The 25,311-nt window shown below is 47.1% G+C and overlaps 1 protein-coding gene and 1 long non-coding RNA gene across 7 annotated transcripts in view; one reads left to right on the top strand and one right to left on the bottom strand.

The window, feature by feature from the left end:
• Positions 1–20,165, top strand: part of LOC105476426 (FXYD domain containing ion transport regulator 6) — a 39,504-nt gene extending 19,339 nt beyond the window's left edge. Inside the window, exons 1-8 of one of the 3 annotated variants that reach the window (XM_011732382.3) lie at positions 12,957–12,978; positions 14,327–14,389; positions 15,080–15,118; positions 15,242–15,316; positions 15,928–15,964; positions 16,759–16,808; positions 17,310–17,359; positions 18,861–20,165. In XM_011732382.3, the coding sequence (XP_011730684.1) occupies positions 14,332–14,389; positions 15,080–15,118; positions 15,242–15,316; positions 15,928–15,964; positions 16,759–16,808; positions 17,310–17,338 (288 nt within the window). In that variant the 5' untranslated portion in view covers positions 12,957–12,978; positions 14,327–14,331 and the 3' untranslated portion in view covers positions 17,339–17,359; positions 18,861–20,165. Of the gene's footprint in view, positions 1–12,956; positions 12,979–14,326; positions 14,390–15,079; positions 15,119–15,241; positions 15,317–15,927; positions 15,965–16,758; positions 16,809–17,309; positions 17,360–18,860 lie in introns of those variants that run through there. The other 2 variants (XM_011732383.2, XM_011732381.2) reach the window with 2 other exon arrangements.
• LOC105476428 (uncharacterized) lies at positions 20,134–23,605 on the bottom strand. 4 transcript variants are annotated; one of them, XR_003016798.2, is made up of 3 exons: positions 23,079–23,605; positions 22,745–22,917; positions 20,134–22,638 (listed from the first exon to the last, which is right to left on the bottom strand). It is a non-coding gene; the product is annotated as an uncharacterized lncRNA (long non-coding RNA). The 4 variants fall into 4 exon arrangements; XR_984075.3 differs by having other exon boundaries at positions 22,745–22,900; positions 23,079–23,602; XR_984076.2 differs by lacking the exon at positions 23,079–23,605 and having other exon boundaries at positions 20,134–22,013; positions 22,368–22,638; positions 22,745–23,068.
• Positions 23,606–25,311: the final 1,706 nt, after the last annotated feature.

The following is a 25,311-nucleotide window of genomic DNA, read 5'->3' as shown; positions in this document are numbered from 1 at the left end:
GATAATTTTCAGTCTGGGACCTCTCTGTTTTCATTCTTAGTCTGACCTTACGCAATGCAGATCCATGCTGCAGCACTAGCCACCTGCGCCAAACTCACCACATCACCCGGGGATAATGGGAAAGACCTGTTCTCATCACTTGTTTGCTGTCCTGTGTGAGAGAGTGAGCAGTTGGGTCCCATGCATCCAGAAGACCCGTTCTAGACATGATTCCATCCCTTGCCTTCCCTGAAGCCAGCACCGTCCCCTCCCATCTCCAGTCCAAAGTTGTTTTTCAATCCAAGGAGGCTGTCAGTGGCTTCCCTCCTGCCCTCTCATGTCCCTGGCCACCCCATTCCTGCAGGGCCTCGCCTTCTTCCCTGGCTCCAGCCGGGCTGCCCCACTTCCCTTTGGCATTGCTCAGCCTTCCTTTCCTGTGTTCCTCCTGGCCGCTGCTCTGCCAGCCCTGTCCTGCCCACCTCCCAATCCCAGCACATCAAAACAGCAGTCAGGAGTGGGAGGTGTATGTTCTGAGCCCTGCCCCGCCCCTGAATAACTGGATGAATCAGATACCTCATCTCTCTTTGGGCCCCAATTTTCACAAATAAAAAGCAGGAGCCCAATCACTGTAACCGACTGTGATGAATTGTGTGATGCTAACTCCAGCTGGTAGACCTCACATCTTGGTTATACTCAATATATACACAGTCGAATCTTTTTTTAATAGACTTCTTGTTTGCAAAGATCTAGATACGTCATAGGCTAAATCATATCCCTTCGCATATAATAATAGTCTAGGATAACCAGTTAGACTAAACTGTGGGGCCTAGGCATTCTGCGACCCCATCAAAGGCCCCATTCTGGGATGATCTGTCTGAAGTGAGACCTCATCTTTCTTTGGGGCATCCTGCTAAGACCCAGGCCTGGTGACCCCTCAGGGCTTGTCATCCGTGGGCTGAGCCTGCAGGAAGGCAAGCAGGTGGGATGCCAGGGGAGGCGAGTGAAGCTTCGGGAGCAGGGGGAGGGAGGGATGAGGGTGAGATAATGAAGTTTCACTGTAATTTGGAGCCTCTGCATTTTCAAGGGAGGTTGTTTCTGAGTTATTTTCACAATGGAACTGGGTATTCTGATCTACCTCACTGCTGTGTGGAATCAAAAATAATAGAGCATGTTGCTATATCATCAACTAGTGGCTTCTCTTTCTGAGCAGTTTTTACCCAGCAATTAAGTGAAATTATGTGACTCAGTATGGGAAGATAATTGCCGGAGAAACTCTTCTGATTGCTTTCTCCCGCACATGCAGCCAGCAGCCAAGCAGGAGGATCAGAGAGGAAAATTAACATGGAAGTGCTGCTGCCACCCGAAACCTCAGCTGCTTGCCAATGTGGAGATAAACGAGAGCATGGAAAGGAGAGGAAAAATGAGCGGAAATGGAATTTGTTCTCATAATACACTCTAGAGGAGGCAGCAACATGTGATTGGTTCCATTCTCCAGATGGGGAGAGTGATCCAAATGGTCTAGAGGGGAAGAGTTGGGCAGCAGGAGAGTGATGCAGCCAGGGAGTCCCCCACTCCAGCAGTGATGATTTCTCAGGGCCCCTTTGCCGGCGAGCCAGGTCCTCAGGCCCCCAGGCAAAGGTCCAGGGCCCAGTGCCCATGCAGCAGTGCACACACTGTTCCTGTGCCCTCTCCACTCACTTCAGCCTTGGATCTCCCTCCCCCAGTGACTCCTCCTTCCTCTCTTCCATCTACTCCTTAGACCCTCTCGCCCGGAACTGAGATTTATCATCGCCAAGCCTCTTACCCTCCCCACCCCAGCCAGCCTCCAGCACCCCGGCTTCCTCCCTGGAAGGAGGGAGAAAGGAATATGTGGTCACTGGGAGGGTGGGAGGTGCGGAGGGGTGGTATATGAGACGGAAGGGAAGCCAAGCTGGGTGCAGCAGTGAGACAAAGGCATTCTGTGGCCCTTCAAAGGTTCTGTGTGTGTACTTGGCCACTCCATTCAGGGGCAGTGCCAACAGTATCACCGATGAGATTTTTAAAAATGGGTTTAGGGCCCACCCCCCCCGCCCCCGTGGGGGCCCATGCTGAGGTGTGGTTGATGTAGCCCAGGCTGGGACAGCAGCTTGGAGGAGTAGAGAATTGGTCACTTTTCAAATTTGTGACAGTATTTCTTTTCACACTGTAACTTGATCAGAAATATTTTCTTTAGAATACAAAGGCAGGTCTTAACTCTTTAGCTTGGCACTCAAGAGCCTCTGCAATCTGATTCCAACCCTCTTATCTGAGTTCTCACCACCTACCCCGTCATGCTTTACTCCAACTGGGTTGTTCACTGTTTTGGAAGGTATCTTACACTAGAAATGGCAGCTACTTGGTAGGTTGCTGTCACAGCTCCCTCACAGGCAATGCAGACATTACTGGTGGATGAAGGCCATCTCCTGTTGGACCTCATTTGGGGAAGCCACTTTGGACAGCTACTATGGAATGAAATGCCTTAAGGCGAAACTTGAACTGATCTTGAACTTGAACTGTATCTCATTTGTTATTCCTACTTCCTGTTTCCCCTCTCACTGCTTTTGCTCATGCTGTCTTCTCTGCCGGAATGCGTTTCCTCTACTCTCTCCCTCCCCTTGTCTATCAAAATCCTACCCTGCTCTTAAGGTTCAGCTAGAATGTCAGTTCCTCCATGGAAACTTCCCTGGCTCCTTGTTGAGCTCTCTGCTCCCCCTTCTCTCTGTCTTTCTGGACTTTTTTTTTTTTTTTTTTTTTTTGAGATGGAGTCTTGCTCTGTCGCCCAAGCTGGAGTGCAGTGGCGCGATCCTGGCTCACTGCAAGCTCCGCCTCCTGGGTTCACGCCATTCTCCTGCCCCAGCCTCCCGAGTAGCTGGGACTACAGGCGCCCGCCACCTCGCCCGGCTCATTTTTTGTAATTTTAGTAGAGACAGGGTTTCACCGTGGTCTCGATCTCCTGACCTTGTGATTCGCCTGCCTTGGCCTCCCAAAGTGCTGGGATTACAGGCGTGAGCCACCGCACCTGGCCTGTCTTTCTGGACTATTGTTGCATGGTGTCTCTACCTCTTGGGAAGTTCTCTTCATATTTGCTGATGGATCAGAGCCCTTTGCCACCAAATCCTACCTCTCCTTGGTAGCTGAGGCTGTATCTTGTTCACCTACTTATCCTTTGCAGAGCCCATAATAGTATGGTCCTTTCTAGCAGTTCAGTGTTTACTTGTATAATGGATTTGAACCTGAGAATCAATGGAGGTGATTGTTGGAGTTTGAAAGGAAGGCACAGCAGCAACCTGAACTGCTGCCCATTGTGCCTGGTGGCCCAGAGCCGTTGACATGTGCTTTCCTTATTCCCAGGGGCAGGAGGAGCCCTATTGCCAACACCACAGGCCCTCTTCCGGCTACAGCTGGTCAAGAAGACACTATGGGAAGCCTGGTCCATTTGTCCCTCCCTCTGTTGCCTCACATCCAATATTCACACCATGGCCCCTAAGATTTGAAGACCCTAATGTGTTGTTTCATCTTCCACATCTTGACTCCAGTCTCGCTCCTCACTGGCTGAGCAAGGAGCAGGTGCAATTTGGAGATGGGGCTTGGGCTAGGAAGTAGCAGTAAAGTGGAGAAAGAAAGAGAGAAGGAGAGAGGGAGGGAGATGTTTTACAAATAGCAGATGCTCAAAACTTACTTTATTTCATACTTTGATTGAAGATATTTTAGGACTGTATGACTGCCTGAATCATAAGGGGACTTTCCATTATGAAATAATTAATTCCAGGTTTATTATTACACAGCTTGGTTTAAAGAAGGAATGAAAAATCATCCAATCATAAATCACCATTACTCTCCCCACACCAAACACTACCAAAAAAACAAAACAAAACAAAAATCCCATGAGATAACTGGGCCGGGCATGGTGGCTCATGCCTGAAATCCCAACACTTCAGGAGGCTGAGCCAGAAAGATCACATGAGGTCAGAAGTTCGAGACCCAGCCTGGCCAACATGGTGAAACCCTGTCTCTACTAAAAATACAAAAATTAGCTGGGCATGGTGGCACATGCTTGTAGTTCCAGCTACTAGGGAGGCCGAGGCAGGAGGATCACTTGAACTCAGGAGGTGGAACTCCAGCCTGAGCAACACAGTGAGACTCTATCTCAAACAAAACAAAACAAAACAAAAACTAGCACTGGAGTATGTGAAGCATAGCCAGAACTTAAGCCATAGTTGCACTTAGAGTGAACACTCGTTGACATTACTGCATTCTGTAGGCTAATCAGCATTGAGCCCATCTAGGTTGGGAAGCCAAACCTGAGACTACCTGCATGAAGCCGAGAACCATTGAGAGGGACTAAAGTGATCTCAGGTTGGTATCTGCTGGCCCCAGCCTGCCCCCAGCCATGAAAAAGCAAAACAAATGCTCTCTGAAAGAAAGTGCCCCATTTTAGGACTGTCAGTTTCCCACAGATTAAAATGTAGCAAACATGAGCTCACAATCAAATATATTACCAAACACAAGAAAAAACAAGTCACTGTGATTGAGAGGCACAGAAACACAATGTAGATTTTGACCCCCAAGGATTTAAGAGTTTGGAATTATCAGATGCAGAATATAAAATAACTGTAAGAAATGTTAAAATAATAAGAGATGAGAACACAAAATGAGTGAACAACAAAGACTAACACAGATGACCAGGCAATTTCAAAAAGAACCAGATAGAACCTTTATAAATTAATAATATGATCATTGAAACACAAAAGTAAATGAATGGGTTACGCAGCAAATAAATACAGTTAAAAAGGAAGTCAGAAAATGGAAAACTAATATGAAATAATTACCTGGAATGTAGCACAGAGAAACAAGGAAGTGGAAAATATGAAAGAGCAGTTAAGTGATATGGAGAATAGAATGAGGATGTCTAACCTGCTTCTAGTCACAGTCTCAGAAAGAGAAAATGGGAAGAATGGAGGAGAGGCCATATTTGAAGAGATAATGGCATAGAGTTTTTCATAACAATGAAAAGGATGAACCTATAGGTAAAGGACTTTCAAGTCTGATGAAATCCACAACAATCAGTTCTATGTTGTGTTTCAGACTTGCGATGAAACTCACAACAGCAAACACACATACACACACGCAAATAAAATAAAAGGAGGCAGAGAAGAAAGACAGGACATCTATAAAGGAATGATGATATAAGCAGCAGACTTCTCAACAGCAATCATGGAAGCCAGATGGCAGTGGAATAACATCTTAAAAGTGCAGAGCAAAAATAATTATCAGCCTAGAATTGTGTACATAGCCAAACTACCTTTCAAGGATAGGATTGTATTAGTTTTCTACTGCTGCATAACAAATGATCACAGACCCAGCAGCTTAAAGCAACACATATTTATTATGTCATGGCTTGTTTAGGTCAGAGGTCTGGCACAGCTTAGCTGAATTTTCTGCTTCAGCATCACACTGAGCTGCAGTCTAGGTGCTGGCTAAGGTTGTGGTCTGATAAGAGAATTGACTGGGGAAAAATCTGCCTCCAGACTCCCTCAGGTTGCTGGCAGTATTCATCTCCTTGTGGCAGAAGAACTGAGGTTCCCATCTTCTTGCTGGCTTCTGGCCAGGGGCAGCTGTCAGCTGCTAGAGGCTTCCCACAATTCCTTATCCTGTGCTCCTCTCCGTAGCCTGTCTCATGACATAGCAGCTTGCTTTTTCAAGCCAGCAAAGGAGAAAATTCTCTAGCTCCAGCCTGCAAGATTGAGGCTTATATGATATAATATCATCATCTGAGAGCTGTCCTTTTGCCACTTTTGCCACATTCTGTTGGTTAGAAGTATGTTGCAGCTCCTGCCAGTATTCAAAGGAAAGAGATTACTCAAAGCCTTCAAAGCTGGAATGACTGGGGATCGCCTTAGGGTCTCTTGCCACAAAGGTGAAATGAAAACATTTCCAAATAAACAGAAACAGAGTTTCTAACTAACAGATCTTCATTAAAGAAAATTTTGAAAGATGTTCTTCAGGAATAAAGAAAATGGCTTCAAGAATGACTAACATTCAAAAACAATGGTGAGCAAATCAGTACATATGTTGTAAATTCATTATCTGTTGCTGCATAGCAAATTACTTCCAAACTCAGCAGCCTAAAATAGCAAATGTTTGATATTTCACACAGTTTCTGAGGATACAGAATCAAGGAGAATCTTCACTGGGTTGTTCTGGCTCAAGGTCTTTCATGAAGCCAGAAGATCTGTTTCCGAGCTCACTTATGTGGTTCATGGCAGGCTGTATTTCCTAGCAGTCTTTCGGAGTGAGGCCCCCACATGGGCCTCTCCACAGGAGTGCCTGAATATCCTTAAGACATGGCAGCTAGCTTGACTCAGAACAAGCAATCTGAGAGAGAGAGAGAGAGAGAGAGAGAGGCTGTGTTGTTTTTAATAACCTCATATTGAAAGTGACATACCATAACTTCTGCATATTTTACTGGTATATAGACCAACTCTGGTGCAACGTGGGAGGGGACTGTACAAGGATCTGGATACCAGGAGACACTGGGAGCTATCTTGCAGGCTGGTTACTACACACATGGTTGAATCCAAACAAACATAGTTTTCATGAAGTACAAATATTAGTATCTATTTTATAGAATTTTAAAAAGAACTGAAATATTGTCCAATAATAGCATATGTGTCAGGAATGGGCTGATTTGTATTTTTGTGTTTTCAGGGAGGGTATTCTGCCTAATAACTACTATAGGTATTAACTCTGAATTTTTTTACATTGAATACACGTGGAAAAATTAAAAAGATAACCACTAAAAGGTTAAAATAGTTTCTATAATTTCTAAACCGTAGAGGGAAAAAAGCAATAAGAAAAAAAAAAGCAAACTAGGCTAGGGGCAGTGGCTCATGTCTGTAATCCCAGCACTTTGGGAGGCCAAAGCAGGCAGATCGCCTGAGCCCAGGAGTTCAAGACCAGCCTAGGTAACATAGTGAGACCCGCCCCCCCACTGCCAAAATAAAAATAAAAATAACTAATCCAAAAAAAAAGAAAGAGCAGGGAAAGAAAAAGAAACAAGCACATTCCCGCAGGGAAAAAACAGATGGCAGAAAGCAGGCCAAATATATCAATAGTCACAATAAGTAAATTAAATGGAGTAAACTTGACAATTAATACAGAAAGCTTGACAATACAGAATTTTTCAAAGATCCGGCTCTTTGCTGTTTATGAGATGCACACACAACACATACGGACACAGAAAGGTAGAGAGTAACATAGAATTTAAGGCAGGGAGGATCACTACATAATTCTAAAAGACCCAACCCACAGGACAGTAACAGTTTTAAACTATCTGTTAGACTATTCTAAGAGACATGTTATCGGCCAGCTTCAGGTCTGTTCTGCCCATGCTCAGTAAATCTCAGTAAATCAATCACTGTGACACAGATTTTGCAAAAGAGAAAAGATTTATTCAGAAGACCACCAAGCAAGGAGGCAGGAGAACAGCTCTCAAATCCGCCTCTCCAAAGATAAGGCTTAGGGATATTTACTGGTAAGGGAAGTGGGGTGGTCTGAGGCATAGGGAAAGGTGATTGGCAGTGGGGAAGAATGAAACGGCAGATTCATTCTGAGCAAGCGTAGTCAGGGTTCGTGGCATTCCATAGGACATGTGTGCAGGAAATGGTGGCGTTAGTATGACCTGAGGGTGGAGTTTTTAGCCCTCTGATGTCAAAAGGCTACCCTTTGGGGCACTTGCACATGTCCAGTGGAAGGGTGAGTGGTCTCATCCTGTTTGAACAGGACAGGAGCCTGCCCAAATTCCTGAAAAACAACTGAAGTAACCATTACCAGGGTGGCCTATGAATGTTATCTATAAAGTAACCAGTGAAGGTTAAGTTTCAGCATTCAGTGGCAAGGCCTTCAGCTACCACGGCCTTCAGCTTCATGGAAAAAGGGAAAAAAAATAAAATAACAAAAAGCAAGCAACCAAAAGCAAGCAGTGCAGGCAGACCTGATCAGATTAACCCCTTGGTTTTAAAATATGGGGATACATTTATAAATGCTTCCACTTAGCTGTAGATTTTAAAGTGCCGATCTTGATTTTTGGTAGGTGAAACAGTCAAAAAAAAAAAAAAGAAAAAGAAATTTAAACACAGTTGATAATCTTAATTTATAAGCATATAGAACTTTCTTCCCAACCATGAAAGAATTCACAATTTTCCAAGCATACATGGAAAATAATTCTTTTAATAACTGACCATGTACTAGGTCATAAAGCAAGTCTCAGTACGTTTCAAGGCATCTGTACATCATACAGACCATGTTTTCTGACCTTGGTGCACTTAAGCTAGAAGTCAATAACAAAAGCAAATAAAAATCACTGTGTATTTGGATATTTAAAACACATACTTCTTTTTTTTTATATATATACTTTAAGTTCTAGGGTACATGTGCACAACGTGCAGGTTTGTTACATATGTATACATGTGCCATGTTGGTGTGCTGCACCCATTAACTCGTCGTTTACATTGGGTGTATCTCCTAATGCTATCCCTCCCCCGCCCTCCCCACGATAGGACCCGGTGTAAAACACATACTTCTTAATGCACAGGTAAAGTAAGAAATTGTAATGGAGGTTTAAAGTATATTGAGAACTAAACAACAATCCAACCTTGATGGAGTGCTTTCACCCCATTATAGAAGCTTTGAAGTGTGGTTTTTCATTATTGTTTAGTTCTTAGTATTAAACTTTAAAAGCACTTAGAGGGAACATTGCAGTCTTAAATGCTTATATTGGAAAATAAGAAAAGCTAAATATTAATGAACTAGGTATCCAACATAACAAGATAAACATAAAAAAGAACAATAGAAGAAACCCAAAGATCGTATAAGGGCAGAATTAAGAAAATTTTAAAACATACAATAAAAAGAATTAATAAAACCAAGAGTTGGTTTCTCTGAAAAAACTGATAGCATCGTTAAACCTCTGGTGAAACTGACCGAGGAGAAAGGGAGTTGTCACAAGTAACATCAGGAATGAAAAAAACGGGCATAACTTTATGGCAATACATTTGAAAGCAGAAGAGGGAAAATGCCTTTAAAAATTATAACTCACTAAATTTATTAAAGAAGAAATAGGTATCTGGAGAGTGCCATAACCATTAATTAATTGAATGGGGCATTTAAGATCTTCCCACAAAGAAAATCCCAAGCCCAGATGATTTTACAGGTTAGTTCCACCAAACACTCAAAGAACAGATTATTCGAATCTTCTGCAAACTCTTCCAGGGAACTAGCAGGAGAGTGGATACTTGTTCTGTGAGGCCAGTACTGCCATCCCCAAACCAGGCAAGGTTAATACAATAAAATAAAAACTGCAGACCAATCTCACTCATGCACATAGATGCAAAAATCCTAAACAAAATGTCATTAAGCCAAATCCATCTGTTTATTTTAAAAAATTGGTTTCATCTCAGAAATGCAGGGATGATTTAACACTTGATAATCCATACATATAATTTACTTCACTGGTAGATTTAAGGACAAAAACCATAGAAGTAGAACACTCGTTTATAATTAACATAAAACAGAAACATCTTGGAAACCAGGATTAGAGGGGAACTTTCAAAGCATTAGAAAAACTCCATTTAAAATCAGTAGTAAGACTGTGTGTGAGTGTGTACGTGTTGTGTGCTTGTGTGTTTGCTATTGTTTCTATTCTGCATTTCACTGGAATTCCTACCCGGTCCACTAAGACAAGAAATAGAAATAAACGGTGTGAGAATTAGAAAGAAGGAACAATATCATTTAAAGATGATATATCTACAGAGAAAACCCAAAGGCATCTCTAGGTAAGTTATTACAAATAATTCGAGAGTTTAACAAGATTATTGGGTTTAAGATCAATATGTAAAAATCAGTTGCTTTTCTCTCTACCAGCAAAAATTAGAAAACACACACAAGGTGACATTTAAAGCAGCAATAAAAATGATAAGGCACTTAGGAATGAATCCAACAGAAAGTGTGCAACACCTATATGAAAGCATTTATGGAACTTTATTGAAAAGGACCTAAACAAATCAAAAGATTTATTTATAGACAGGAGACTCAAGATCAGAAATATGTCATTTCTCCCCAGGTTGTTCTATAGATAGATCCATTGCAGTTCCCTTGAAAATCCTAACAGTTTTGGATGAATTTGAAAAGCTAATTCTGAAATTCAAGACCAAAAAACCAAGAATAATGAAGACATTCCTGAAGAAAGAGGAGGAGAGGGAAGAGGAGAAAAAAAGATGGGAGCTTCTCTTACAATGTGGCAAGATTACTATGAAGCTGTCATAACTGAAACACAGCAGTTTTAATGCAGTACAGACAAATTGACGAATAGACCCAAAGAGAAAGCCCAGAAACGGATGTACACCAAATAGAAATCAGATATGTGACAAAGGTGGTAGAGCACATCATGAGGAAAAGGGGAGGCAGTCCGCCACTGAAACCAGGTTACAGTACCAGGTATCAGCATGGGAGAAAGTAAAACTAGACTCCTACCTCACACCATACACAAGCATCAGTTCCGGATGTCAAGTAGATTTAAATGTAAAAGACAAACCTTTAGGGGTTTTAGAAGAAAACTCTGACCTCAGGGTGAAAAAAGATGTCTTAAGACACAAAAATCACAGCATTCAATTATGTTAGAATTAAGAAATTATGTTCAACAGAAGACAATTTTTAAAAGTGAAAAAATAAGCCACCAACTGGAAGGAGATATTTGCCATACTTAATGACAAAGGTTTAGTATTCAGAATAAGAAATTAACAACAAAAATAATGTCAACTCACTTGAAAATGGGCAAACGACATGAAAAACATATCATTGATGAAGAAACAGGAATGACAAACATGGAGCCCAACTCTATTACAATTTAATCACATTAAAACCATCTTTTACCTCTAGATTGGCAAAAATGAAAATATCTGACAACAGAAAATATCCACAACAGGTTGTAGAGCTATGGGGACAGTGATATGCAGCTGGTAGGATATTATCATGGAGATGACTGCTGTGGAGGACAATTTTAAATCATTGTGTAAAGTGGACAGTTTGTATACTATACAACCCAATGAATGACTTCAGTCCTAGGCTTATGTCTAGGACGTAACTATTCAAACTGCCAAGTGTGACCCATTAAGGAGCCTTGAAATATTTTTTGTAAAGAAACAGAATAAAATAGAAAATAAAGTATCTCATTCATACTAAGTATTATTTTGTGATAATTGCTTCTGGTACACATGAATATGTGTTAGTGCTGGGTTGCAGTGTAGAATGTATTTCTTACAGGAGTGGTGATCAAAGAATCGAAAAACTGTTTCCTCAGAATTCTTGCATGTGTGCCCTGAGCAGTATACACAAAAATGTCCACAACTCCATTGTTTGCAATAGCATAAAATTGAGGGGAAATAAACCACACATCCATTGGCAGGAGACTAGAGCGATACATGATCATTTACCTGCACAATGGAATATTACACCACACTGAAAATGAATGCACTATAGCTAAATGTAACAGTGTCAGTGACCCATAGAAGCATAATGTTGAACAGAAAAAGCAAGTTTCAAAAGACTGTAAACATGATATCATAATTATGAAGTTCAAAAAAGCTACACTAAACAACGTAATATTTAGATATATGTATGTATTAAATATATTTTTAAAACGAAGAGCAAGGTGAATAACCATACAGTGGAATATCATTCAGCCATAAAGAGAAATAAAATACAAATACATGCTACAATGTAGATGAACCTGACAACATTCTGCTAACTTGAAAGCCAGACACGGAAGTCCATGTATTTTATTATTTCATTTATCTGAAATGTCCAGAATGGGCAAACCCATTGAGACAAAAAGTAGATGAATGGTATCAGGGTCGAAGGGAAGGGGAGTCGGGGGTGACTGCCAATGGATACAAGTTTCTTCTTGGGATGATGAAATGTCTTGGAACCCAAGATTGGTAACGAACGCACAACTTTGCGAATGTTCTAAAAATCACTGAATTGTACAGTTTAAAATGGCAAACTTCCTGGTGTGTGAATTGTATATTTTAAATTGTGAAAAGAACACTTACTATGAGATCTACCCTCTTAACATATCTTGAAGTATGCAATTCAATATTGTTAATTATGCTGTACAGTGTTATACAGCAGATCTGTAGCACTTACTCATTTTGCATGACTGAAATTTTATATCTGTTGACTGGCAACTTTTTAAAAGAAGAGCAAGGGAATGATTAAAAATACATATTTTTAGCCAGGCGTGGTGGCTCATGCCTGTAATTCCAGCACTTTGGGAGGCTGAGGTGGGTGGATCTCCTGAGGTCAGAAGTTCAAGCCTGACCAACATGGTGAAACCCTGTCTCTACTAAAAACACAAAAAATTAGCTGGGTGTGATGGTATGTGCCTGTAATCCCAACTCCTTGGGAGGCAGAGGCATGAGAATTGTTTGAACCCAGGAGGTGGAAGTTGCAGTGAGCCGAGATCGCACCATTGCATTCTAGCCTGGGCGACAGAGGGATACTCAGTCTCAAAATAAACTAACTAAATAAATAAATACATAAATAAAATTAAAAAATATATATTTTCGGGATACTGGCCACCTCTGGGAGAGAGGCAGGGGGATGGGGTGGAGGGAAATAGAGGTCACTGCAGCAGTCTTTGTAAAGCTCCATTTCCTAAGCTGCTGGTTATTGGTGTTTCCATTATTACTATGCCTCATTATATGTGTGTGTTACATATATTTTTATACATATAAAATACAGTGTAGCATTCAAAGGAAATACAAATGTGAAATGAGATAGCATTAAAAGCAAATTACCGCCTTTTCATAAAGGCTTTCTGAATCAAGGTTTGGGCCTTGACGTGGCTATGGATGCAGTCGTTCTGACCCCTGGTGGCCGAGAGGTGAAGTGCAGTGGTGGCTGCTTGCTCAAGGCCAGGGGGAGGTAGGTAGTGACCGTGCTGGGGGCAATCAGGGTCCTGGACTGGGTGGATGTCCAGGGGTTCAGGCCACTGCCGGTTTCACCCCACATGGAAAACAGACCCAGCCTTGGGATTTCCTGGTTCAGCAAAAGCCTCTCTCTCCTCTCTGGCTCTTAACCATGCTCCTGAAGTGTGTCCTGCCATTGAAATCTATCCCTGGGTGCCACCTCTTGGCCCTGCCTCCTGCTTCCACCAGGATAGCCCACCTGGGGCCATCCACCCAGAGACCAGGACTGATGAGCTCCTGAGCAGAGATCTCGGCATCCTCTGGGGAAGCAGAGGCTGGGGTGCTGAGGCTTATAGATCCAGCCTTCAAACTCCTTTTATTGAATCAAACCATCTTTCTGGAGGATTCTGAACCAAAGCCTGTGGGAAGAGCTGACTTGGGCACTTTTGAGGTGTGATGTGAGGGGTACCTGAAGGAGGGCTGTCAGTGCTTAAGGGCCCAGGAAACCGCAAGTCTCCTCCCCACCTAGCTGGCTAGACTAGAGGGACATTGGTTTACTGGCCCCATTTAATCTGATATTAAGAGACATTTCTGACAGGGTATTGGCTGTCAGAATGAACTAGAGATGGCGACAGAAGGCCTTAATGAAATAAAGATGGCCACAGAAGGGTGGCCTGTAGAGAAGGACACAGATGAGATACCAAAGTCACGTCCCACAGGCAGTGTGGTGGAGGAGTTACTATGCTGGGTTAGGATCTAGTCCCTGCTACTCACTCTGGTGCCTGTCAGCCTCATTAAACTTCAGGTTCTCAGCCTGCATTAGTTGTAGTGATTGCTAATTGTACTAACTCAATTGTGCCAATTGAATTAATAGATGCAGAGCATTCTCTAAGAGTCCAAGAAATGTCAACTGGTGGTGGCTCACGCCTGTAATCCCAGCACTTTGGGAGGCTGAGGCAGGTGGACCACGTGAGGTCAGGAGTTCGAGACCAGTCTGGCCAACATGATGAAACCCCGTCTCTACTAAAAATACCAAAAATTAGCCTGGCATGGTGGCACATGCCTCTAATGCCAGCTACTCAGGAGGCTAAGGCAGGAGAATCGCCCGAACCTGGGAGGCGGAGGTTGCAGTGAGCCAAGATCGAGCCACTGCACTCCAGCCTGGGCAAGAGAGTGAGACTGTCTCAAAAAAAAAAAAAAAAAAAAAGTCACCTGCTTGTGCTTAGGTTGTTTGAACCCTCGTCAAGTCATGAGTGCAGAGTAAAGCTGGGGATTTGACTTGGTCCCTGGTCAGGCTGATGCCTGAAGCTGATGAATGGAGGCTTCTTAGCTGGAGAATCATTTTTTCCTCCCTCTGTCCCCAGACGCCATGGAGTTGGTGCTGGTCTTCCTCTGCAGCCTGCTGGCCCCCATGGTCCTGGCCAGTGGTAAGTACCCCTCTGGGACCTGGCTGTGACAAGATGATAATCCTGTCTAGCCCTCTCTACTGGAAGGTTCTGGGCCCCTTGGAACATTAGGGCTGGGGGACTCTCAGGTTCTTCATGTCTGGTCAGGGACCTCTCCCTTCAGTCAGCAGAGGAAGTCGTGGAGGCAGCAGCTATTTATTCACAGACCTCAACACAGCCTGCCCCCTTGCCCCCTAAGGGTCCCGCAGTGCATGGTGTTTAAGCCCCGCAAGCTCACCGGGCCTCTGTGGTCTTGTGGCCTGAATCCTGGGAGTCAGACCTGCACGTCAGTCTCTAGACCATAATTAGCCAGTGTTGGCCTCATGCAAGTCACACGTCCTTCCTTGGTCTCAGTTTCTCCGTATGTCACAAGAGGAAAATTGACCCTGCCTTCTGGGGATGATGTAAGAATAAAAAGGGGCAATGAATGTGGATGTTGCATGACTCGGAGCCTCACTGAGGCTCAATGCCTTCATTGCCCTTGGCCCTCAGGTTCCCCTAACCCCCTAACTGGCAGGCCTGCCCTACTGTGCACCTCTAGGCATCTCTGCTTAATGGGCCTTGCTTCTCCGGAATCCCTTTGTGAAGACGGAGGTCTGTGAGGCAAGGTTAGCTATTTGGGAGCCGGGTTGTGTAGCTTTCTTTCTCTTGACCAACTGTTTGTTTTTGCAGCAGCTGAGAAGGAGAAGGAAATGGACCCTTTTCATTATGGTGAGCAGTGGGGACCCTGGGTGCAGGGGTCAGGGGGATGCAGCCCTGCCTGGCAGGAGGGATGGGGGGAACAGACACCGTCTCCCTGGCCCCTTCCTCTCTCACCCTTGGTTCCTTTGGCAGATTACCAGACCCTGAGGATTGGGGGACTGGTGTTCGCTGTGGTCCTTTTCTCGGTTGGGATCCTCCTTATCCTAAGTAAGTTGGTTCTTTTGCTCACTCTGTAAGAGCAATGACTGAGGCTGCTAAGCAGGTGGGGGCAGTGTGAGAGCCTGGTTGGTCCGTCTCCTGGAGAGGAAAGGAGGCTGCCTGTCCTCCATGTTATCTTCACGACCCAATAGAGTGTACTGGGCACATAGTAAGTGCTCAGTGAAACACTGAAGTGGGAACAAAGAAAATGTCATATGACAATGAGCACAGATAGGAACCGGTAGGGAGGCTTCCCAGTGCTGTGTCTATAGGGCATGAGTGGGGCAGTCATGGAGGAAGGAGACAGGCACTGCCCTAGTGTGCGAGGGATGTGCCCCTGAGTTTGTTGTTCCCACGTGAGCCTGATCTGCGCAGATCCCTCTTGACTCACATGATCAAGAGGGCTGTGGTGGGGGTGTAGCCATTCCAGCTGTGGAATGTATTTCCTTTGCCCCAGAAGAAGCTACCCCATCTGAGGGGCCACTGTGTGCGGCTGTGCAAACTGTGCACTGCGCAGGTCTAGGGGGTGCCGTTTACATAGTCCCACAACCTGCACAGACCCTTGGCCCTGCTATGGCCAAGCCAGGAGCATGACCTTGGATGGTTTCTTTGCTTTTCAGGTCGCAGGTGCAAGTGCAGTTTCAATCAGAAGCCCCGGTAAGGATGCTGTGGCAGTGGACATTGGGGGTGATACTAGGTGGGACAGGAAGGGACCCCTGGTGTGTGACCCCCCAAATGGGCATTCTCTTGGATTCTTGTCTCAGAGGCAGAATGTGTGTGTTGGGGCATAGGGCTGGGAGTTTGGGGACTGCCAGGTAGACTCTGGGGCAAAGGAGAGGTCCAAACATTGACGGTCAGCCCATCCTGTCTCTTCTGATATATGTGGGGGAGGGGAAGTGGACAAGAAAGTACTGGAACCTTTTCTGGAGGCCCTTGGGACAGTTGAGCTTGGGAGAAGGGAAGCAGAGGGCTTCCTGGCCTCTCTTGGTACCCAGGTCCTCTCTACAGGACCTGCGACACAGTCCCCGCTTGTCACCTGTTCATGAGGCTCTTTGAGCTGAACAGACACTTGGACCTTCTTTCTACTCCCACACAGAGGTCATACCCCATTAATTTACTACAATAGCCAAGGGTAGCTTGGACCCCAGAAGTCCAAAGCCTGTGACAGGACACACCCAAGGCCCCATGTGGCCTTAGGCTCCCCTTCCCGTGACTTGGTAGAAGTCAAGGGCTGACATTGAAGGGTGCCTGTAAGTTCCCTCCGAGTCTGATCCTTCAGTCCAGACCTCTCCCTCTGCCCCATGCACCCCACAGCAGAGTGAGCTCCAGCCCCTCAGGGCACTGGGAGGAGCCTGACCACAGGCGGCTGTGCCCCAGTGAGGAGCAGAGCGACGCTCTCTGGGTCTGCCCTGGAGATCTCTGACAGGGCTGTGCTTCTCCTTCTCCTGCAGGGCCCCAGGAGACGAGGAAGCCCAGGTGGAGAACCTCATCACCGCCAATGGTAACTGTCCGTGACCACCTGCCCAGATGGAAAAGAGGGAACAGAGGGACCCCTCTGTGGCCCAGGAAGGGACTGTTGCCAGGTGCATGGCCTCGCTAGAGTCAGCCAGACATGCTCCCGCAGTGCCAGGAGAGGGGGTCTGCAGGGCCTCTGCAGCATTGCCCCCTCACTCCACCAAACAGGCTACTACTAGTGTCACCTGCTATTTACAGAGCATCTGCTTGTGCCAGGCACAGACCCCATATCATTTAATGTGCACACAGCCCCGTGAGATAGGCATCACTGTCCTCATTTTATAACCGAGGGACTCAGAGAGGTTACCAGGTTCCTGTAAGCAGCAAGTAGCAGGGCCAGGATTCACCCTAGATCGTTCTCACTCGAAATCCCATGGCTGTCACCTCTTTGCTCCCCCAGAGTCAGGCATAGACACGGCTGCTGTTGGGGGTGGCCCACTGGGGTGAGGAGTCTATATACTATCATCCATTCTGATTTTCTTTCCAGCAACAGAGCCCCAGAAAGCAGAGAACTGAAGTGCAGCCGTCAGGTGGAAGGTGAGATGCTCACTGCCTGGATCGGCCCCTGTCACCATCACCGTCTGCATCAGGGCCTGGACAGGAGTTCAGGCAGGAAGGATGGGGCTAGCTTTTGCAGTGGGCACAGCTTTTACTATGGGCCCTGCCCTGAGGAGCCTTCAGGAGTCTGAAAGGGGCTGTGAGAGAGACCAGGACCAGAAACACCCAAGGTGTCCCACACATGTGCATGCAAACACCAGGAAACGGGGCTTCCACACAGCCCAAAGGCCGAGCGCATAGGGCATCATCCCAGCTGCCACATGGGGAGAATTAAGAGTTAGTGAAATGCTGCTAATCACAAAGTGGCATAAAGATAACGGCTTTCCGTGCTGATTCAGAAAGTACTTTAGGGCCACTTTTTTTTTTTAAAACACCTTATTATGAAACTTCCCAACCCCACCCAAAACTAGAGCAAATAATATATGATCCTTCCCTCTCCACATTTAGGGGCACTGATTTTAGCATCTACTTCCATTGTTCATCGTAGGGGTCACAGGAGAGTAGTAACTGGCAAATGCTGTACGGTTTTCAGAGTGCGGCCACACACACAGACTCACTCGAGTCTGCCAGAAACAGAGGATGGGACAAGTGGGGTTTAGCCCATTTTATAGATGAAACCAATGTCAGAGGGAACAGCCCCATGGAGAGTGACAGACCGGACTGTGAACTCAGGCCTTCGTGGCTGTAGTTCAGCGCCACTGCTCCCCTCCGTCCTGTGCGTCTTGCTTTATGACATGCCCTGGAATATCCTAAGGGAAAAGGTTTGTCTTTTGTCAGCTCACTTCTGCCTTTTTTCCCCCCAATACAAATAAGGCATCATAGAAAGGTATATAAGTTTATCTTAGATTGTAAGTTAAAAGAGGTTTCTGGATGATGAAGTGCCCGACGCACCAGCTTCTACTGTGGTCGTAACAGTGCAGTGCCTGTGCAGCATTTAAATTCTTTCCTAAGTGCTTTTGCATCTTCATAGCAGCCCGTGATGGGCAGAGCTCATTACTCCCGTCTTCTGGATGGGGCTCTCGAAGGCAAGTGATCACCCTAAGTGTGAATGGACAAAGATCCTGACCTAGGAGGCAGGTGCCCTTCCTGGTAGCTTGGGGTCCTGTCTATTTCATCACAGACTGAGAATCTATGGGAAGGCTCAGAGGAGGCAGCCTGGAAATGAAATGTCTTTTCGTTTTTTTTCAAACTAGTTCTTTCTCAGAAACCTTTTATCCTAAGGCTCAGGACTGTGAGCAACCACTGGGGAGGCCCTGGGTTTAACAATTTCCTTTCCGTGTCCACCAGGCTCCAGCCCATCTGGGAGAGGCTTCCTCTGAGGTTCACCCCTCCCCTGTGTCTTCGTCTCCTTTCTCTGTGTCTCAGAAAGGCTGTCATACCAGGAAGTTCAGTGGGCAAGTGCTCAAGGAAGGGAGAGAAGCAGATAAGGATACCAGAGGCGAGCTAAAGTGTTTTTAATTTAAATTCTCCTCCTCCTCAGCCTCCGGAACCTGAAGGTGGCTGCTTGAACCTTTGGATGCAAATGTCGATGCTTAAGAAAACCGGCCACTTCAGCAACAGCCCTTTCCCCAGGAGAAGCCAAGAACTTGTGTGTCCCCCGCCCTCCTATCCCCTCTAACACCATTCCTCCACCTGATGATGCAACTAACACTTGCCTCCCCTCTGCAGCCTGCGGTCCTGCCCACCTCCTGTGATGTGTCTGTGTGTATGTGTGTGAGTGTGTGTGTTTGCTGACTGGTCTTCGTGGCTACTTGTTCGTGGACGGTATTGTGTTTGTTAGTGAACTGTGGACTTGCTTTCCCGGGCAGGGGCTGAGCCACATGGCCATCTGCTCCTCCCTGCCCCCGTAGCCCTCCATCACCTCCTGCTTCTAGGAGGCTGCTTGTTCCCTGAGACCAGCCCCCTCCTCTGATTTAGGGATGCATAGGGTAAGAGCACGGGCAGTGGTCTTCAATTGTCTTGGGACCTGGGAAGGTTTGCAGCACTTTGTCATCATTCTTCATGGACTCCTTTCACTCATTTAACAAAAACCTTGCTTCCTTATCCCACCTGACCCCAGTCTGAAGGTCTCTTAGCAATTGGAGATACAAAGCAAGGAGCTGGTGAGCCCAGCGTTGAATTCAGGCAGGCTATGTCCTTCCATGGTCAATTTCTTCCCTGGGGCTTCCATTAGGAGTCCCCATCTGCCCCGCCCCTTCACAGAGCCCCCAGAGATTCCAGGCCCAGGGCTTCTACTCTGCCCCTGGGGAATGTGTCCCCTGCATATCTTCTCAGCAATAACCCCAAGGGCTCTGGGACCCTACCCCTTCCAACCTTCCCTGCTTCTGAGACTTCAGTCTACAGCTCAGCTCAGCTCATCCAGACGCAGACTCCAGTCCCTGCCATTGGGTCTCTGGCAGGCAATAGCTGAAGGACTCCTGTTCCGTTGGGGCCAGCACATTGGGATGGGTGGAGGGAGAGTAGAGGCCTTTGCTTCTCTGCCCGCGTCCCCTTAGATGGGCAGCAGAGGCAACTCGCGCATCCTTCGCTCTGCCTGTCGGCAGTCAGAGCGGCGAGCGAGGTGGGTTGGAGACTCGGCAGGCTCCGTGCAGCCCTTGGGAACAGTGAGAGGTTGAAGATCATAACAAGAGTGGGAACTCAACCCAGATCTCGCCCCTCCTGTCCTCTGTGTTCCCGTGGAAACCAACCAAACCGTGCGCTGTGACCCATTGCTGTTCTCTGTATCGTGATCTATCCGCTCAACAATGACAGAAAAAAGGAATAAAATATCCTTTATTTCCTAGTGGCTCAGAGGTGCTTTCCTTTCTGTGAAAGAACTTGAGTGTTTGTAGGGCCTGTGGAACTTAAAGGGCCAGAGGGAGTCTGTCTGTGGTCAGAGGGAGGAAGCAAGGACTGGAGAGCCAGCCAGGCAGGCACAGAGCCCTTCAGCGGCTGTCACTGTTGCCTCCTCCCCGCTTCTCTTCCCTCCCTTTCCTTTTCTTCCTTCACTTTCCTCCTCTCCTGCTCAACCCTTCCTCCCCGCACCTTCCCACCCTTTCTCTTCCTCCCTCCCTCTCTCCCACCTTCCCAGGCCACTGGGCTCAAGCCACATCCCATAGCAGGACCTGTACATTGCACACCATCTTGGAGCAAAAAAGGGAGTCACAATGGCTTCTCCAAGTACTCAGTGGCCTGGAGTAAAACATCCTAACATTTCTCTTTGGTCAGTTCTGGGGCCACTACCTAAGGACTTGAAAAGGAAGCCAGGGGTGGTGACTCACACCTGTAATTCCAGCAACTTGAGAGCCTGAAGCAGGAGCATTGCTTGAGGCCAGGAGTTCAAGACCAGCTGTGCAACATGGTGAAATCTTAGCTGGGCACGGTGGCGCACACCTGTGGTCACAGCTACTCGGCAGGCTGAGGCCGGAGGATTGCCTGAGCCCTGGAGTTCCAGGCTGCAGTGAACCATGATTGCACCACTGCACTCCAGCCTAGGCAACAGAATGAGACCTTGTCTCTAAAAAGAAAAAAGGAAGGAAGGGATCAAGGGAGTGACAGGGTGAGTGACGTGCATTATGAAATACTCCTTCCTCTATGGAGCCTTCCTGGGTGTTAGGTAGAACTGAATCCCTTCTCTTTTTTTTTTTTTTTTTTTGAGACGGAGTTTTGCTTTTGTCACCCAGGCTAGAGTACAGTGGTGTGGTTTCAGCTCACTGCAACCTCTGCCTTCTGGGTTCAAGAGATTCTCCTGCCTCAGCCTCCTGAGCAGCTGGGATTACAGATGCCCTCCACCGCACCCAGCTAATTTTTATATTTTTAGTAGAGATGGGGTTTCATCGTGTTGGCCAGGCTGGTCTCGAACTCTTAGCCTCAAGTGATCCACCTGCCTCGGCCTCCCAAAGTGTTGGGATTACAAGCGTGAGCCACCACACCCAGCTGAATCCCTTTCTTGTGCCCCAATCACACTTGTTTGCTGCCTTTATATTCACACTTCGTACTTGGCATTCAGACTGTGGAGACCAGGCAGGTAATGCCAATATGTGAATATGCTGGGGAGACGATGGGGCATGGTGCCTGCAGTCACCTACAGTGTCCTTCCAAAGACATTCCGACTCAACTTTCTAAAAAGCACTGTTGGCTGAACAAACACAGATGCCGGCAGATTCTGAATGGAGGTTGCCCGTATGCAGCTTCTGCCTCTAGTGTTTTGTGTCTTTATTGATACAAGTCCTGGAGGGCAAGGACTGTGCCTGCTCTACAGAAGCCTGGAACATCTTGGTGTCTCAAAAAAAGAATCAACCCCTGGAACGTCTTAATATCTTCCATCTTGAAGCCAGCACTTAAGGAGTGGAACCCTCTGGGCCCACCTCCTTCCAGCCCCACCTTCTAAGACCCCAGTGAACCTGGCACCTGAAGCTATAGCAGGAGACAGAAGTCAGTGCTCCTTGGGGTTTTGATGGGCCTAGGAACCACCACCTTCCCTGCCCAGTGGCCACACAGGCCCTGAGTCCGCCTGGATTCTGCAAGTTGTTTAGAACCGAAGAACCGCACAGATCCGCTTGCTCAGTGCCTTCTCTACGTGTGCTCTTGCTTCTGCCTTCGGTCCCCCAGGCCTTTGGAAAGACTCAGGCTTATGGTGGAGCTCAAGCTCAACCTGTCAACCCAGTGATCATGGTGATTAAAAAATATCTGGTCACAGCTAGACCTGGTAAATGAGCTTATTGTTCAGGAACACTCGTGATACATCAGGGAACTGGCAGGCCTTGCAGCAATTTCAGAGCAAGGCCAGACTGAGACCCTTAGAGGCCCCAGGCATGCAAAGCACTGTGTGTGCTGCCCCCATACATTGTTAAAAACAGAACATTACACTTCAGCATAGGAATAAGGAAGTCCAAGGAGGGGGTTCTCATTTTTCTCATAATAATTAAGAGTAAGGAATGATGGTCAGCATCTCTAGCACATCATCTACAAATGGTTCTCCTTACTTTGCCAGCCTCTAAGCACTCACTTAGTTTTCCTCCTGGTAATCCAGCTGTGTTCTGAGATCGGTCAGAGGTAAAATAGTGGTCCAGTTGGGGGTGGAGGAGCTAGGACTTGACCCCAGGCTGTGTGTCCACAGCGCTTGACAGCACATGGCCTCGTCTCCTTCAGAAAGCAGATGCTTGGATGAAGGGACAGTGATCAGATGGCTCCCAACACTGCACCTGGAGCATGGCTGTCCCTTCAAGACGAACTAGCTGGACCGTGCTCCAAGAAGCCTCCTGTGGGAGTTGAATGGTCTGGAAACAAGACACATGAAGAACAATCGAAGAAATGATGGTCAAAATAGTAATAATTAAAAAAAAAAAAAAAAAAAAGAGCAGCTGACATATATGGAACACTTACTATGTGTTTGTCTGGGGACTTCACACAGATCAACTGGATCAGAGCTCAGAGTGCTATACATCTCCGTGAGGAGGACCAGGAGTGTCCACTCAGCCTCCAGGCATGTGGCACTGGTTTGTAGCCGTGATTTGGTTTAATGAGGCAAATGTAGCTTGACTGTATAGGAAGGACAGCTGCCATGCTGTGTCATTTCCCAGAAGGGAATCCCGAGTTCCCTGGTCTCAGTGACCTCAGATGTCCCGCACGTTTTGCCTCCCAGTGACTCCCTCCACCCCCCGCCCCCCACCATTCCATTTCGAAGACCTCCATGTCTCCATGTTTTTGCGTTACTTACCCCTACAGTAGGAATAGGTGTCAGTCTGCCTTCTGGGACCCCAGGTGCTGTGGCCCTCCTACCTCTCTGGGTTTTTTTTTTTTTTTTTTTTTTTCAAGATGTAGATTAGAACTTGTCCAATTGTTCTTGGAAGAGAGTCAGAGGCAGAGTGCAAGCTGTAGGGAGCAGTGTGAGGGGAGTGCCAGGCGAAGCACACTCCAAGGTCACCGGACTGTTGGCCCCTTCCTCTGGGAGGAGGGCCTTACCCTGCCTGGAATCATGGGCTTGGCGCGGTGGCTGGGCAAAGCAGGGGTGGGAGAGCACTCCAGCTCTGTCTGGTTCACCCCACCTTGCTCCTGGCTGCTCTGCCTCACCCTGGGCCCAGCGAGAGAAAAGTCAGGTGTGTTTGCCTGAGCCAGGGGAGGAGTTTTGGGAAAACCTGTCTCCAGGCCACAGAGAAGGAATGGCCACCTCTCTCCATTAGTATGATTCATTGCTGTCACAGCTGAGCTCCAGGGGGGCAGACTCAGCCGGCCCAAGCCAACCAGCTGTTGATTTGATGGGGCCAGCCCAGCCCCGGGCCTGGTTGCACAACAGTGGAGCACCTGCCAAGGCAATGATGGCAGAGCAGGTGATGCTGTGATCACATGTCCTGAAGGACCTGGGTGGCAGGGACTGGTGGGGAGGGGCCCCCCTGCACTGTCCAGAAGAACAGATTCCTACCTCTGAGCCAGGCTTGGAGGAAGTCTGGTGGAGCCTGAGGCTCAGAACATCCCCAAGGTCCCCTCTGCTCTAACTGTGTGAGCTTGGAAAGACCCCAGCCTCTCTGTCAGTTTCCTTTTCTGAATAATCAAGTCCTTCCTAGCTTTGGGGTAAGCTGGGCCTCCTGCTAGCTGTGTAACCCTGGAAAAGCCACTTAAGCTTCAGTTTCATCACCTATAAAATAAATGCATCAAAATCTTTTCTGTTATCTCACAGGGTCAAAGTGATACAATGGACATCGAAGCTCCGTGACAATTCTCCGTGTAGCTATTATGCTATTAATGTTGACATTACTATCAGTTTCCTTGTCTCCTCATTCTCTGATGGCCGGGTTCCTCTTGTCTCTGTTAGACTTGGGTTCACTTTCTGACCTGTTTGCAGACCACCTGCGGTGTCCTCTGTAAGATGGGCATCGCACAGCCTGCCTGGCTGAATTGTTGGGAGGCTCTAAGCAGCAATTTGGAACCATCGAGACCCTGGAATAGGTGGAATTGCTGCCAAGTGTGGAGAGTGAGCACGAGGCTCAGTGCAGATACAAACATTTAACAGCTTCCCCGACCTGAGGCCTCAAGGAGGCCAGGGACTTGGCAATCTGTGCTATAAATGAAGAGAATGGTGACACAGCCACATGCCAGCCATTCAAGCCATGTCAGTGGCATCCGGAAGGTCGTGGAGGGAAGGAAAGAGTAGCCAGGGGTGGGCTTGCTCCGCGAGGTCTTCCCGGAGGCGGCGAGCCTCAAGCTGCTTTTCAGAGGTGAGGGGGAGTTTGGTTACCAGAAGGAGAAAACTAAGAAAAGCTGGAAAGAAATGGGCTCTGTGGTAGTTCAAGCCTGGACATGAGTTCTGAGAACAGTCAAGAATGCATTTCTCTCCAGGGTATTCACTGTGGGAGAGGTGGGTCAAATGGGTTTGCCCTTGTCACCAGCTGGTGACCTTGACTCTTAGAGTACATTGCCCTTTGGCAGTTCTCAGAACCTCTGTGCACCATGGCTCAGGCCATCTTGAAGCCAACACTTAAGGAGTGGACCCTCTGGGGCCCACCTCCTTCCAGCCCTGCCTTATAAGACCCCCGTGACCTGGCACCTGCAACCACAGCAGGAGACAGGAGCCAGCGTTCCTCAGGATTCAGGACTTCTGAGTTGCACGAATGGGGCCTGGGAACCGCCGCTTTCCCTGCCCAGTGGCCACACGGGTTATGCAGCTGAGGACTGACTTGGGCCGGGGGTCATGGCTTCCTAGGCCTTCTGGCTTCTGCTGCATTGCAGCCCTTTCCAGCTGCAAGTCAACACCAGGAGGAACTGATTTGGGGACCTGGAGTTCAAGGCTGTAAACTCCCACAAAGGCCAGAGCCGGCGGAGCTGGAGAGCCCCATTTTGGGAAGCTGGTGGTGAGGGCCTCTGCCTTTGATCGCCAGGGAGACAGAGGTCAGCTGAATTCCAGCCTATTTCCTCCCTGCCCCACCAACCCCGCAATGACCACCCCAAATGACTGC

This window comes from Macaca nemestrina, chromosome 12 (assembly GCF_043159975.1).
Source record: "Macaca nemestrina isolate mMacNem1 chromosome 12, mMacNem.hap1, whole genome shotgun sequence".
NCBI lineage: Eukaryota > Metazoa > Chordata > Mammalia > Primates > Cercopithecidae > Macaca > Macaca nemestrina.
This window is presented reverse-complemented; position numbering and strand designations above follow the sequence as displayed.